We start from the raw sequence: 16,711 nt of genomic DNA, 5'->3' as shown, positions 1-16,711 counted from the left end.
ATGCACTGTTTTTAGGAGGTTCCTGACTAGCTCGGATAACTCCCTGGCTTTCTCTTCCGGGAGAAACACCTTTTTCTGGACTGTGTCCAGAATCATCCCTAGGCACAGCAGACGTGTCGTCGGGATCAGCTGCGATTTTGGAATATTTAGAATCCACCCGTGCTGTTGTAGCAGTATCCGAGATAGTGCTACTCCGACCTCCAACTGTTCCCTGGACTATGCCCTTATCAGGAGATCGTCCAAGTAAGGGATAATTAAGACGCCTTTTCTTCGAAGAAGAATCATCATTTCGGCCATTACCTTGGTAAAGACCCGGGGTGCCGTGGACAATCCAAACGGCAGCGTCTGAAACTGATAGTGACAGTTCTGCACCACGAACCTGAGGTACCCTTAGTGAGAAGGGCAAATTTGGGACATAGAGGTAAGCATCCCTGATGTCCCGGGACACTATATAGTCCCCTTCTTCCTGGTTCGTTATCACTGCTCTGAGTGACTCCATCTTGATTTGAACCTTTGTAAGTGTTCAAAAAATTTTTTAGAATAAGTCTCACCTAGCCTTCTGGCTTCAGTACCACAATATAGTGTGGAATAATACCCCTTTTCTTGTAGTAGGAGGGGTAATTTAATTATCACCTGCTGGGAATACAGCTTGTGAATTTTTTCCCATACTGCCTCCTTGTCGGAGGGAGACCTTGGTAAAGCAGACTTCAGGAGCCTGCGAAGGGGAAACGTCTCGACATTCCAATCTGTACTCCTGGGATACTACTTGTAGGATCCAGGGGTCCTGTACGGTCTCAGCGCCATGCTGAGAACTTGTCAGAAGCGGTGGAACGCTTCTGTTCCTGGGAATGGGCTGCCTGCTGCAGTCTTCTTCCCTTTCCTCTATCCCTGGGCAGATATGATCTTATAGGGACGAAAGGACTGAGGCTGAAAAGACGGTGTCTTTTTCTGCAGAGATGTGACTTAGGGTAAAAACGGCGGATTTTCCAGCAGTTGCCGTGGCCACCAGGTCCGATGGACCGACCCCAAATAATTCCTCTTCCTTTATACGGCAATACACCTTTGTGCCGTTTGGAATCTGCATCACCTGACCACTGTCGTGTCCATAACATCTTCTGGCAGATATGGACATCGCATTTACTCTTGATGCCAGAGTGCAAATATCCCTCTGTGCATCTCGCATATATAGAAATGCATCCTTTAAATGCTCTATAGTCAATAAAATACTGTCCCTGTCAAGGGTATCAATATTTTTAGTCAGGGAATCCGACCAAGCCACCCCAGCTCTGCACATCCAGGCTGAGGCGATCGCTGGTCGCAGTATAACACCAGTCTGTGTGTATATACTTTTTATGATATTTTCCAGCCTCCTGTCAGCTGGTCCTTGAGGACGGCCCTATCTATAGACGGTACCGCCACTTGTTTTGATAAGCGTGTGAGCGCCTTATCCACCCTAAGGGGTGTTTCCCAACGCGCCCTAACTTCTGGCGGGAAAGGGTATACCGCCCATAATTTTCTATCGGGGGGAACCCACGCATCATCACACACTTTATTTAATTTATCTGATTCAGGAAAAACTACGGTAGTTTTTTCACATCCCACATAATACCCTCTTTTGTGGTACTTGTAGTATCAGAAATATGTAACACCTCCTTCATTGCCTTTAACGTGTGGCCCTAATAAGGAATACGTTTGTTTATTCACCGTCGACACTGGATTCAGTGTCCCTGTCTGTGTCTGTGTCGACCGACTAAAGTAAACGGGCGTTTTAAAACCCCTGACGGTGTTTTTGAGACGTCTGGACCGGTACTAATTGTTTGTCGGCCGTCTCATGTCGTCAACCGACCTTGCAGCGTGTTGACATTATCACGTAATTCCCTAAATAAGCCATCCATTCCGGTGTCGACTCCCTAGAGAGTGACATCACCATTACAGGCAATTGCTCCGCCTCCTCACCAACATCGTCCTCATACATGTCGACACACACGTACCGACACACAGCACACACACAGGGAATGCTCTGATAGAGGACAGGACCCACTAGCCCTTTGGAGAGACAGAGGGAGAGTTTACCAGCACACACCAAAAACGCTATAATTATATAGGGACAACCTTATATAAGTGTTTTCCCTTATAGCATCTTTTTTATATATTTCTAACGCCAAATTAGTGCCCCCCCTCTCTGTTTTAACCCTGTTTCTGTAGTGCAGTGCAGGGGAGAGCCTGGGAGCCTTCCCTCCAGCCTTTCTGTGAGGGAAAATGGCGCTGTGTGCTGAGGAGATAGGCCCCGCCCCTTTTTCGGCGGCCTCGTCTCCCGCTCTTAACGGATTCTGGCAGGGGTTAAATATCTCCATATAGCCTCCGGAGGCTATATGTGAGGTATTTTTAGCCAAAATAGGTATTCATTTGCCTCCCAGGGCGCCCCCCTCCCAGCGCCCTGCACCCTCAGTGACTGCCGTGTGAAGTGTGCTGAGAGGAAAATGGCGCACAGCTGCAGTGCTGTGCGCTACCTTTAGAAGACTGAGGAGTCTTCTGCCGCCGATTCTGGACCTCTTCTTACTTCAGCATCTGCAAGGGGGCCGGCGGCAAGGCTCCGGTGACCATCCAGGCTGTACCTGTGATCGTCCCTCTGGAGCTGATGTCCAGTAGCCAAGAAGCCAATCCATCCTGCACACAGGTGAGTTCACTTCTTCTCCCCTAAGTCCCTCGTTGCAGTGATCCTGTTGCCAGCAGGACTCACTGTAAAATAAAAAACCTAAGCTAAACTTTTCTAAGCAGCTCTTTAGGAGAGCCACCTAGATTGCACCCTTCTCGGCCGGGCACAAAAATCTAACTGGCTTGGAGGAGGGTCATAGGGGGAGGAGCCAGTGCACACCACCTGATCGGAAAGCTTTACTTTTGTGCCCTGTCTCCTGCGGAGCCGCTATTCCCCATGGTCCTTTCAGGAACCCCAGCATCCACTAGGACGATAGAGAAAATGTACTTAGTAGTAACTGTGAAATTGCCGTGTTCTATAAACTGTGATCAATGTAACAATACCATGACTGTATAGGTTATGGTCCATTTTAAAGGGACATGGGAGTAGATTTTGCCTCTAATACCGAAGCCATCGCTCACCTCCTCCCAATGCTGAGTCTCCACATGTAGCAGAACCAGCGCCCGCAGATCTCCGATCTTCATGTACGTCTCGGCTGCGTAGCCGTGGTGCTGCAGCTTCTGGAAATAGTATGCGCACTTTAGAAGCGGCTCCCTCTCTGCTTTGTCCAGCTTCCGCGCTATGTCAATCAGCCTGCAATATATCCCGGCTGTAACAGTGGTATCTCGTCTTCACTTCCAATCCATTTCATTACACAAACACAGATATACAGTATGGGGCTGATTAGGAATATACGCAAAAAGTGTGAAAACTAGCATCTGCGCCTGCCCTGTATGCGAATACTCGTTATTTACGTCCATGCACAGAGATCATTTATACTTGCAATTGCTAATTAGCAGACAACGGGGGTCATTCCGAGTTGATCGCACAAAGAAACTTTTTGCTGCTCATGCTATCAGCCTGACACCGCCTATGGGGGAGTGTATTTTAGCATAGCAGGGCTGCAATCGCTTGTGCGGCCCTGCTATGCTAAAAAAGTTTTGTGTAGAACAAGACCAGCCCTGCAGTTACTTACCCTGTGCGATCGATCCAGCGTTGAAGGTCCAGGAATTGACGTCAGACACCCGCCCTCCAAACGCCTGGACTCGCCTGTGTTCGGGTCTCCGCGCCCGGAAAACGGTGAGTATCCGCCCCAGAACCCCTTCCCGCTGTCAATCTTCTTACAATCGTGCTAGCGATCACTTTCTTCTTTCTTCTGGTCGCTGCCCAGCGACGCTCATTGCCAGGCAACAACGCGTGTGCGCAATAGACATGACGCTGGCATTTGGGGGCAGCAAAAGAGAGTGATCCAGAATTGGGGGGGGGGGGGGGGGGTTTGGCCCCATTATCTGGGTGTGCCGATGCCAGCGGCTGCATCGTCAGACACAGCATCACTGGCCTCAGCTACGCGATTGCACCAGACATCCTCAGTATCCAGAGTGTTTAGCACTCTGATGGTAACGCAGTCTTCGGAAGCAGCAGCGGATCACAGAAACTGGCAGGGGGGCGTCTTTTAACTTAAAACTGCGGCTTTTGCATCATTTCACAGAGACGCACCTGCTGTGCTAATAGCTCCCACCTCTGAATTAGCCACAGTGATTATTAGGCTTTTATAAGTATTTCTTTAAAGATGAACGGCCATAATTCCCAGTAGTCAGCAGACAACGGCACCAGGTAATGCCTGGATGCTTTCATGAGATACAGCGGGTTCTTTCAGATCAAAGACTCTCTATAAAATGCCTGGGATATTACTCAGTGGGTGGGCCGCAACCGTGATTTAATCAGATAAGGTTTTTTTTTTACATTTCCAGTTAAATCCTTTTCTCCGAGACTGTAGGAACAGGGACAGTGGGTGATGCTTCCCCTGTAAGAAACGGTGTGCTGGAAACACAAAGCTAACTTCTATAGATCACATGTAGCCCAGTAAGAAGACGAGGAAAGGTAGAACAGGGTCCATGCTTCATATAGCACTGGAGAAAGGGATGGAAGGGTAAGTACAAAAATCTCTTTTCCCCATCAGCACTAGAAGCACAAAAACGGTGAGCTGTCCCAGAGGCACCCTCATTAGCTGCCCACATCCTGCTCATAATGGCACTCATTCCGAGTTGTTCGCTCGCTAGCTGCTTTTAGCAGCCGTGCAAACGCTATGTTGCCACCCTCTGGGAGTGTATTTTAGCTTAGCAGAAGTGCAAACGAAAGGAGCGCAGAGCGGTTACAAAAAAAAATTGTGCAGTTTCTGAGTAGCTGCAGACCTACTCCTAGCTAGCGATCACTTCAGACTGTTTAGTTCCTGTTTTGACGTCACAAACACGTCCTGCGTTCACCCAGCCACGCCTACGTTTCCCAAGCCACTCCTGCGTTTTTATCCGGCACGCCTGCATTTTTACACACACTCCCCGAAAACGGTCAGTTACCACCCAGAAACACCCACTTCCTGTCAATCATTCTGCGGCCAGCAGTGCAACTGAAAAGCGTCGCTAGACCTTGTGTGAAACCGCATCGGCTTTTGTGAAAGTAGGTCGCGCGTGGGCACTGCGCCCCATACGAATGCGCAGAAGTGCCGCTTTTTTACCTATTCGCTGCGAACGAAAGCAGCTAGCGATCAACTCGGAATGAGGGCCAATGTCTTTACATGGTTCACTTTGTAAAATCTGAAGAAAACAAACAAGCGCGCGGGCATGATATGGCAGCTGTTCTGCAAGCCTGGTCCTCAGAATACTCGTGATCTTCTACCCATGAAGGACCAACTGCTCTTGGGCGCATCACCACCCACAGGAATCCAGTCCAGCAGCTACGGAACAGGACCGCAGGATTGCATTTTTGATCCAGTGGGAAACTGGGTTGATAGAGGTAGTACGGGCGGCACCACCAGCTGCCAGTCAATGTGAAAACCAAAGGGGTGGGGAACCTCAGGCCCGCAAAGCCACTTAATCCGTCCCTCCCAGGCTCACCTAACCAAGGGAGGATGCCAGGCGCCCGCTGAGATTTTGTTACTAGCGGGCGCCCAGCTTCTTCCCCTCAGCAGCAGCCGGAGGCAGGAGCTCACTCCTGAGCTCCGGCTTACGGCTCTGGCAGTGTGCGTGTGTGGCTGTGCGGTGCTACGGAAGAGATGTTATGACGTCTCTCCCATAGTTCTGAGGAGCGGGCAGCCAGGCAGAGGGCAACGGTCTGGAATCAGGAGCGAGGCTGGTGAGTATTTTGTTTTTCTCTGACGTCCTAGTGAATGCTGGGAACTCCGTAAGGACCATGGGGAATAGTGGCTCCGCAGGAGACTGGGCACAAAAGTAAAGCTTTAGGACTACCTGGTGTGCACTGGCTCCTCCCCCCATGACCCTCCTCCAAGCCTCAGTTAGATTTTTGTGCCCGAACGAGAAGGGTGCACACTAGGGACTCTCCTGAGCTGCTTAGTGAAAAGTTTAGTTTTAGGTTTGTTATTTTCAGTGAGACCTGCTGGCAACAGGCTCACTGCATCGAGGGACTAAGGGGAGAAGAAGCGAACTCACCTGCGTGCAGAGTGGATTGGGCTTCTTAGGCTACGGGACACCATTAGCTCCAGAGGGATCGAACACAGGCCCAGCCATGGAGTCCGGTCCCAGAGCCGCGCCGCTGGCCCCCTTACAGAGCCAGAAGCAAGAAGAGGTCCGGAAAAATCGGCGGCAGAAGACATCCTGTCTTCACCAAGGTAGCGCACAGCACTGCAGCTGTGCGCCATTGCTCCTCAGCACACTTCACACTTCGGTCACTGAGGGTGCAGGGCGCTAGGGGTAGGCGCCCTGAGCAGCAATAAAAACACCTTGGCTGGCGAAAATACATCACATATAGCCCCCAGAGCTATATGGATGAATTTTAACCCCTGCCAGAATCCATAAAAAAGCAGGAGAAAAGTCTGCGAAAAAGGGGCGGAGCCTATCTCCTCAGCACACTGGCGCCATTTTCCCTCACAGCTCCGTTGGAGGGAAGCTCCCTGGCTCTCCCCTGCAGTCACTACACTACAGAAAGGGTTAAAAAAAGAGAGGGGTGCACTAATTAGGCGCAGTATTAACAATACAGCAGCTATAAGGGGAAAAACACTTATATAAGGTTATCCCTGTATATATATAGCGCTCTGGTGTGTGCTGGCAAACTCTCCCTCTGTCTCCCCAAAGGGCTAGTGGGGTCCTGTCCTCTATCAGAGCATTCCCTGTGTGTGTGCTGTGTGTCGGTACGTTTGTGTCGACATGTATGAGGAGGAAAATTATGTGGAGGCGGAGCAAATTGCCTGTAATAGTGATGTCACCCCCTAGGGGGTCGACACCTGAGTGGATGAACTGTTGGAAGGAATTACGTGACAGTGTCAGCTCTTTACAAAAGACAGTGGTTGACATGAGACAGCCGGCTACTCAGCTTGTGCCTGTCCAGACGTCTCATAGGCCGCCAGGGGCTCTAAAGCGCCCGTTAACTCAGATGGCAGATACAGACGCCAACACGGATACTGACTCCAGTGTCGACGGTGAAGAGACAAATGTGACTTCCAGTAGGGCCACACGTTACATGATTGAGGCAATGAAAAATATTTTACACATTTCTGATAATACGAGTACCACCAAAAGGGGTATTATGTTCGGGGAGGAAAAACTACCTGTAGTTTTCCTGAATCTGAGAAATTAAATGAGGTGTGTGATGAAGCGTGGGTTTCCCCCGATAAAAACTGATAATTTCTAAAAAGTTATTGGCATTATATCCTTTCCCGCCAGAGGTTAGGGTGCGTTGGGAAACACCCCCTAGGGTGGATAAAGCGCTCACACGCTTGTAAAAACAAGGGGCTCTACCCTCTCCTGAGATGGCCGCCCTTAAGGATCCTGCTGATAGAAAGCAGGAGGGTATCCTAAAATGTATTTACACACATACTGGTGTTATACTGCGACCAGCAATCGCCTCAGCCTGGATGTGCAGTGCTGGGTTGGCGTGGTCGGATTCCCTGACTGAAAATATTGATACCCTATATAGGGACAGTATATTATTGCCTATAGAGCATTTAAAAGATGCATTTCTATATATGCGTGATGCACAGCGGGATATTTGCCGACTGGCATCAAGAGTAAGTGCGCTGTCCATTTCTGCCAGAAGAGGGTTATGGACACGACAGTGGTCAGGTGATGCGGATTCCAAACGGCATATGGAAGTATTGCCTTATAAAGGGGAGGAGTTATTTGGGGTCGGTCTTTCAGACCTGGTGGCCACGGCAACAGCTGGGAAATCCACGTTTTTACCCCAGGTCGCCTCTCAACATAAGAAGACGCCGTATTATCAGGCGCAGTCCTTTCGTTCCCATAAGGGCAAGCGGGCAAAAGGTTCCTCATTTCTGCCCCGTGACAGAGGGAGAGGAAAAAGGCTGCAGAAATCAGCCAGTTCCCAGGAACAGAAGCCCTCTCCCGCCTCTGCCAAGCCCTCAGCATGACGCTGGGGCTTTACAAGCGGACTCAGGCACGGTGGGGGCCCGTCTCAAGAATTTCAGCGCGCAGTGGGCTCACTCGCAAGTAGACCCCTGGATCCTTCAGGTGGTATCTCAGGGGTACAAATTGGAATTCGAGACGTCTCCCCCTCGCCGTTTCCTAAAGTCGGCTTTACCGACGTCTCCCTCCGACAGGGAGGCAGTATTGGAAGCCATTCACAAGCTGTATTCCCAGCAGGTGATAATCAAGGTACCCCTCCTGCAACAGGGAAAGGGGTATTATTCCACACTGTTGTGGTACCGAAGCCGGACGGCTCGGTGAGACCAATTTTAAATCTAAAATCTTTGAACACTTACATACAGAGGTTCAAATTCAAGATGGAGTCACTCAGAGCAGTGATTGCGAACCTGGAAGAAGGGGACTACATGGTGTCTCTGGACATCAAGGATGCTTACCTTCATGTCCCAATTTACCCTTCTCACCAAGGGTACCTCAGGTTTGTGGTACAGAACTGTCACTATCAGTTTCAGACGCTGCCGTTTGGATGGTCCACGGCACCTCGGGTCTTTACCAAGGTAATGGCCGAAATGATGATACTCCTTCGAAGGAAGGGAGTTTTAGTTATCCCTTACTTGGACGATCTCCTGATAAGGGTAAGATCCAGGGAACAGTTGGAGGTCGGTGTAGCACTATCTCAGGTAGTGTTGCGGCAGCACGGTTGGATTCTCAATATTCCAAAATCGCAGCTGGTTCCGACGACTCGTCTTCTGTTCCTAGGGATGATCCTGGACACAGTCCAGAAAAAGGTGTTTCTCCCGGAGGGGAAAGCCAGGGAGTTATCCGAGCTAGTCAGGAACCTCCTAAAACCGAGCCAAGTCTCAGTGCATCAATGCACAAGGGTTCTGGGAAAAATGGTGGCTTCCTACGAAGCAATCCCATTCGGCAGATTCCACGCAAGAACTTTCCAGTGGGACCTGCTGGACAAATGGTCCGGGTCGCATCTTCAGATGCATCAGCGGATAACCCTGTCACCAAGGACAAGGGTGTCTCTCCTGTGGTGGTTGCAGAGTGCTCATCTTCTAGAGGGCCGCAGATTCGGCATTCAGGACTGGGTCCTGGTGACCACGGATGCCAGCCTGCGAGGCTGGGGAGCAGTCACACAGGGAAGGAATTTCCAGGGCTTATGGTCAAGCCTGGAGACATCACTTCACATAAATATCCTGGAGCTAAGGGCCATTTACAATGCTCTAAGCTTAGCAAGACCTCGGCTTCAAGGTCAGCCGGTGTTGATCCAGTCGGACAACATCACGGCAGTCGCCCACGTAAACAGACAGGGCGGCACAAGAAGCAGGAGGGCAATGGCAGAAGCTGCAAGGATTTTTCGCTGGGCGGAAAATCATGTGATAGCACTGTCAGCAGTATTCATTCCGGGAGTGGACAACTGGGAAGCAGACTTCCTCAGCAGGCACGACCTCCACCCGGGAGAGTGGGGACTTCACCCAGAAGTCTTCCATATGATTGTAAACCGTTGGGAAAAACCAAAAGGTGGACATGATGGCGTCCCGCCTCAACAAAAAACTCGACAGGTATTGCGCCAGGTCAAGGGACCCTCAGGCAATAGCTGTGGACGCTCTGGTAACACCGTGGGTGTACCAGTCAGTGTATGTGTTCCCTCCTCTGCCTCTCATACCCAAGGTACTGAGAATTATAAGACGGAGAGGAGTAAGCACTATATTCGTGGCTCCGGATTGGCCAAGAAGGACTTGGTACCCGGAACTTCAAGAGATGCTCACGGAGGATCCGTGGCCTCTACCTCTAAGAAGGGACCTGCTCCAGCAAGGACCCTGTCTGTTCCAAGACTTACCGCGGCTGCGTTTGACGGCATGGCGGTTGAACGCCGGATCCTGAAGCAAAAAGGCATTCCGGATGAAGTCATCCCTACCCTGATCAAAGCCAGGAAGGATGTACCCGCAAAACATTATCACCGCATTTGGCGAAAATATGTTGCGTGGTGCGAGGCCAGTAAGGCCCCGACGGAGGAATTTCAACTGGGTCGATTCCTACATTTCCTGCAAACAGGAGTGTCTATGGGCCTGAAATTGGGGTCCATTAAGGTTCAAATTTCGGCCCTGTCAATTTTCTTCCAGAAAGAACTAGCTTCAGTCCCTGAAGTTCAGACGTTTGTAAAAGGGGTACTGCATATACAGCCTCCTTTTGTGCCTCCAGTGGCACCTTGGGATCTCAATGTAGTTTTGGGGTTCCTAAATTCACATTGGTTTGAACCACTTAAATCTGTGGAGTTAAAATATCTCACATGGAAAGTGGTCATGCTATTGGCCCTGGCCTCGGCCACACGCGTGTCAGAATTGGCGGCTTTATCCTGTAAAAGCCCTTATCTGATTTTCCATTCGGACAGGGCGGAATTGAGGACTCGTCCTCAGTTTCTCCCTAAGGTGGTTTTCAGCGTTTCACCTGAACCAACCTATTGTGGTGCCTGCGGCTACTAGGGACTTGGAGGACTCCAAGTTGCTAGACGTTGTCAGGGCCCTGAAAATATATCTTTCCAGGACGGCTGGAGTCAGAAAATCTGACTCGCTGTTTATCCTGTATGCACCCAACAAGCTGGGTGCTTCTGCTTCTAAGCAGACTATTGCTCGTTGGATTTGTAGTACAACTCAGCTTGCACATTCTGTGGCAGGCCTGCCACAGCCAAAAATCTGTAAATGCCCACTCCACAAGGGAGGTGGGCTCATCTTGGGCGGCTGCCCGAGGGGTCTCGGCTTTACAACTTTGCCGAGCAGCTACTTGGTCAGGAGCAAATACGTTTGCAAAATTCTAGAAATTTGATACCCTGGCTGAGGAGGACCTGGAGTTCTCTCATTCGGTGCTGCAGAGTCATCCGCACTCTCCCGCCCGTTTGGGAGCTTTGGTATAATCCCCATGGTCCTTACGGAGTTCCCAGCATCCACTAGGACGTCGGAGAAAATAAGATTTTACTCACCGGTAAATCTATTTCTCGTAGTCCGTAGTGGATGCTGGGCGCCCATCCCAAGTGCGGATTATCTGCAATACTTGTACATAGTTATTGTAAAATAATCGGGTTATTGTTGTAGTGAGCCATCTTTTCGAGAGGCTCCTCTGTTATCATACTGTTAACTGGGTTCAGATCACAAGTTGTACGGTGTGATTGGTGTGGCTGGTATGAGTCTTACCCGGATTCAAAAATCCTTCCTTATTGTGTACGCTCGTCCGGGCACAGTATCCTAACTGAGGCTTGGAGGAGGGTCATGGGGGGAGGAGCCAGTGCACACCAGGTAGTCCTAAAGCTTTACTTTTGTGCCCAGTCTCCTGCGGAGCCGCTATTCCCCATGGTCCTTACGGAGTTCCCAGCATCCACTACGGACTACGAGAAATAGATTTACCGGTGAGTAAAATCTTATTTTTCTTTCTTTTAATGTGTGTGTGTGTAAGCGGCGCTACTAGGGGTCATATCTACTGGGGGCATATCTACTGGGGGTAGGCTAATTTATAAGTTGATAATTTTTGTATGTTTCCCAAAGGATTTTAAAAATATCCAACTGTCCCTTGGTAGAAAAAAGGTTCCCCACCCCTGATCTAAAAATTGGAACCATGGACCCGTAAGAACAACGAAACAATAACTAGAGAAAGATGAGAGGTTGTCCCGCAGGTCACTTAATCTGGCATTTGGTATACACAGAATGGTGGACCACTATGGAGGAGATAGGTCTAATCTTCTAAAGATGACAAGTGAAGAAGTTGACGGCAACCAATCAGATTTACCTAATACATTCTATAAAATGATAGCTAGAACCTGATTGGTTACTATGGGCAACTTTCGTTTAGACAGTTTAATGCAGCTCCCCCATAAAATTTGTTTCAGCAATAACATTTCAGTCTGCTAATTAGTGATAATAACGAGTGGCGTTCGTGTACAACATAATGATTAGTGATAGACAATGAGACTGCGGGAAAGCAGCGGCAGAAGTAGGAGAACAGCGGCGGCTCCAATAACTAAACAGTTAATTAACATTTTTTTTCGGGAAAATTTTACTGTAGACATGTAAGGGTTAAGCTTAATGACTGTAAGAGACTAAACCCTGAGCTTATTAGTCAAATAAATGGAGCGTGCAGATGCCAAGAAAACAGACGGAGAGACTCTAGAAATCGGGATCACGGAATAAACATGGGATAAAAGCAGGAATGCCACTGGTGAGAGCCCTTTTGTTAGGAGCGTTAATCAGAATGGTGTCCTGGGGGCATCAGCCCCTCTCCCCGCTACCAGGAAACGCATGTTAGTTAGCTCGCCATTCATTTTTATTGCCCTTCAAATTCACCAATAAATCGCTGAGATGTTTTTATGTGCGGAGAAAGGACATAGGCTCAGTACAAAAGGAGAAAGTCCTATTACTGACGACCGGCTCAGTGGGTAAGATGAACATTTGTAATGCACAGTATACAGCTCAATGGGTATCTGATTGGCAGGTCGACCCTACTTAGGTCAAAAGTCACTAGGTCGACCACTATTGGTTGACACTGGCATGGTCGACACATGAAAAGGTCGACGTGGCTATTTTAAAAAATTAGATTTTGAACTTTACCATCCACGATTGGGAATAGTAACCTGTGCCGAGCGCAGCAAGGGGACGCGGTACACTAATTGGGGTTCCTGGTCATGGTACAGAAAAAAAATTACACAAAAACAGTTCAAAAACCCATGTCGACCTTTATATGTGTCAAGTATTTGTCCATGTTGACCAATATAGTGTTCCCCCTAGGATGAGGCTGGGGCAGGGCGCCGGAGTTCGGAAGCACATGGCTGCGCTAGCGCCCGAACCGGGGGGGGGGGGCATGCAAATTAGGGGTCGTGTCCACGCCCCGTCATTTTAGTTACTATAGAGGGCGTCTGTTGCCGGCGACGTCCCTTTTGGGGGCGTGCCCAGCACCTTCGTCGGTGCTGGGCTTCCCCCAGCTCTCTCCCAATGCGTGAATGGATGCCGCGTGCATGCGCACAGCATCTTTACACGCTGGGAGGGCAGGAAGCAGGCGGCGATTCTAGCAGGGCGCCGCAAAAGGCGCAGGGCGGGTTTTGCCTGCTAAAAAACAGGCAGGGTGCGGCGCCCTGCTAAAACAGCCTAGCGTGAACACTACTAATAGTGGTCGAACGTTCATACCAGAACCAGCTCAATGTCGGGGCAGACAGCCACAGGGGGGATAGGGAGGAACAGGCCTAAAGGGGCTTCTTCAGTAAACCAAACACGCATTCTTTTTATAATGGATTAGTCTGATCCAGCTGTACAGTTACCCAGTGAGATCACAATCTAAACAGGAGCACTCAATGTTGATCATGGGTAGGAGAGACTTTGCCGTTGAAATCCTAGGCTGTTACTATGATCTCACTGCTCAGCCTGAGAGTGGCGAGGGCAGGGTCTCTGTCAGACATACCCATACATGTACAGTCACGTGTGTGCTCAGATCTGACACAGCCAGCTGCGTGGTGCCCTGATAAGATGGCTGGTTGCTGCGTGGTGCCCTGATAAACTGGCTGGACGCTGCGTGGTGCTCTGATAAGCTGGCTGGATGCTGCGTGGTGCCCTGATAAGATGGCTGGATGCTGCGTGGTGCCCTGATAAGCTGGCTGGACGCTGCGTGGTGCTCTGATAAGATGGCTGGACGCTGCGTGGTGCCCTGATAAGATGGCTGGATGCTGCGTGGTGCCCTGATAAGCTGGCTGGACGCTGCGTGGTGCTCTGATAAGATGGCTGGACGCTGCGTGGTGCCCTGATAAGCTGGCTGGACGCTGCGTGGTGCTCTGATAAGATGGCTGGACGCTGCGTGGTGCCCTGATAAGATGGCTGGACGCTGCGTGGTGCTCTGATAAGATGGCTGGACGCTGCGTGGTGCCCTGATAAGCTGGCTGGTTGCTGCGTGGTGCTCTGATAAGATGGCTGGACGCTGCGTGGTGCTCTGATAACCTGGCTGGATGCTGCGTGGTGCCCTGATAAGCTGGCTGGACGCTGCGTGGTGCTCTGATAAGATGGCTGGACGCTGCGTGGTGCCCTGATAAGATGGCTGGACGCTGCGTGGTGCTCTGATAAGATGGCTGGATGCTGCGTGGTGCCCTGATAAACTGGCTGGTTGCTGCGTGGTGCCCTGATAAACTGGCTGGTTGCTGCGTGGTGCCCTGATAAACTGGCTGGATGCTGCGTGGTGCTCTGATAAGCTGGCTGGACGCTGCGTGGTGCTCTGATAAGATGGCTGGATGCTGCGTGGTGCTCTGATAAGATGGCTGGACGCTGCGTGGTGCTCTGATAAGATGGCTGGATGCTGCGTGGTGCCCTGATAAACTGGCTGGTTGCTGCGTGGTGCCCTGATAAACTGGCTGGTTGCTGCGTGGTGCCCTGATAAACTGGCTGGATGCTGCGTGGTGCCCTGATAAGATGGCTGGATGCTGCGTGGTGCCTTGATAAGCTGGCTGGTTGCTGCGTGGTGCTCTGATAAACTGGCTGGACGCTGCGTGGTGCCTTGATAAGCTGGCTGGTTGCTGCGTGGTGCCCTGATAAACTGGCTGGACGCTGCGTGGTGCTCTGATAAACTGGCTGGATGCTGCGTGGTGCTCTGATAAACTGGCTGGATGCTGCGTGGTGCTCTGATAAGATGGCTGGATGCTGCGTGGTGCTCTGATAAGCTGGCTGGATGCTGCGTGGTGCTCTGATAAGCTGGCTGGTTGCTGCGTGGTGCTCTGATAAGCTGGCTGGATGCTGCGTGGTGCTCTGATAAGCTGGCTGGTTGCTGCGTGGTGCTCTGATAAACTGGCTGGATGCTGCGTGGTGCCTTGATAAGCTGGCTGGATGCTGCGTGGTGCCTTGATAAGCTGGCTGGTTGCTGCGTGGTGCCCTGATAAGCTGGCTGGATGCTGCGTGGTGCCCTGATAAGCTGGCTGGTTGCTGCGTGGTGCCCTGATAAACTGGCTGGACGCTGCGTGGTGCTCTGATAAACTGGCTGGATGCTGCGTGGTGCTCTGATAAGCTGGCTGGTTGCTGCGTGGTGCTCTGATAAGCTGGCTGGATGCTGCGTGGTGCTCTGATAAGCTGGCTGGTTGCTGCGTGGTGCTCTGATAAGCTGGCTGGATGCTGCGTGGTGCTCTGATAAGCTGGCTGGTTGCTGCGTGGTGCTCTGATAAGCTGTCTGGATGCTGCGTGGTGCTCTGATAAGCTGTCTGGTTGCTGCGTGGTGCTCTGATAAGCTGGCTGCATGCTGCGTGGTGCTCTGATAAGCTGGCTGGATGCTGCGTGGTGCTCTGATAAGATGGCTGGATGCTGCGTGGTGCTCTGATAAACTGGCTGGATGCTGCGTGGTGCTCTGATAAGCTGTCTGGTTGCTGCGTGGTGCTCTGATAAGCTGGCTGCATGCTGCGTGGTGCTCTGATAAGCTGGCTGGATGCTGCGTGGTGCTCTGATAAGATGGCTGGATGCTGCGTGGTGCTCTGATAAACTGGCTGGATGCTGCGTGGTGCTCTGATAAACTGGCTGGTTGCTGCGTGGTGCTCTGATAAACTGGCTGGATGCTGCGTGGTGCTCTGATAAGCTGGCTGGTTGCTGCGTGGTGCTCTGATAAACTGGCTGGATGCTGCGTGGTGCTCTGATAAACTGGCTGGATGCTGCGTGGTGCTCTGATAAGCTGGCTGGATGCTGCGTGGTGCTCTGATAAGATGGCTGGATGCTGCGTGGTGCTCTGATAAACTGGCTGGATGCTGCGTGGTGCTCTGATAAGCTGGCTGGATGCTGCGTGGTGCTCTGATAAGCTGTCTGGATGCTGCGTGGTGCTCTGATAAGCTGGCTGGTTGCTGCGTGGTGATCTGATAAGCTGGCTGGACGCTGCGTGGTGCTCTGATAAGCTGGCTGGATGCTGAGTGGTGCTCTGATAAGATGGCTGGATGCTGCGTGGTGCTCTGATAAGATGGCTGGATGCTGCGTGGTGCTCTGATAAGCTGGCTGGACGCTGCGTGGTGCTCTGATAAGCTGGCTGGACGCTGCGTGGTGCTCTGATAAGCTGGCTGGATGCTGAGTGGTGCTCTGATAAGATGGCTGGATGCTGCGTGGTGCTCTGATAAGATGGCTGGATGCTGCGTGGTGCTCTGATAAGCTGGCTGGACGCTGCGTGGTGCTCTGATAAGATGGCTGGACGCTGCGTGGTGCTCTGATAAGATGGCTGGATGCTGAGTGGTGCTCTGATAAGATGGCTGGATGCTGCGTGGTGCTCTGATAAGATGGCTGGATGCTGCGTGGTGCTCTGATAAGATGGCTGGATGCTGCGTGGTGATCTGATAAGATGGCTGGATGCTGCGTGGTGCTCTGATAAGATGGCTGGACGCTGCGTGGTGCTCTGATAAGCTGGCTGGACGCTGAGTGGTGCTCTGATAAGATGGCTGGATGCTGCGTGGTGCTCTGATAAGATGGCTGGACGCTGCGTGGTGCTCTGATAAGCTGGCTGGATGCTGAGTGGTGCTCTGATAAGATGGCTGGATGCTGCGTGGTGCTCTGATAAGATGGCTGGATGCTGAGTGGTGCTCTGATAAGATGGCTGGATGCTGCGTGGTGCTCTGATAAGATGGCTGGACGCTGCG

At 51.1% G+C, this 16,711-nt stretch overlaps 1 protein-coding gene across 2 annotated transcripts in view; it reads right to left on the bottom strand.

Annotated features, from left to right (window-relative positions):
* The window catches only part of IFT122 (intraflagellar transport 122), a 141,540-nt gene that overhangs the window by 72,704 nt on the left and 52,125 nt on the right, over positions 1-16,711 (bottom strand). For both annotated transcript variants that reach the window (XM_063941220.1, XM_063941219.1), the window contains one exon: positions 3,118-3,289. In XM_063941220.1, the coding sequence (XP_063797290.1) occupies positions 3,118-3,289 (172 nt within the window). The remainder of the gene's footprint in view (positions 1-3,117; positions 3,290-16,711) is intronic.

Source organism: Pseudophryne corroboree, chromosome 9, assembly GCF_028390025.1.
Source record: "Pseudophryne corroboree isolate aPseCor3 chromosome 9, aPseCor3.hap2, whole genome shotgun sequence".
NCBI classification, from domain to species: domain Eukaryota; kingdom Metazoa; phylum Chordata; class Amphibia; order Anura; family Myobatrachidae; genus Pseudophryne; species Pseudophryne corroboree.
The sequence above is the reverse complement of the archived record's forward strand: the minus strand, read 5'-3'. Positions and strand labels throughout refer to the sequence as shown.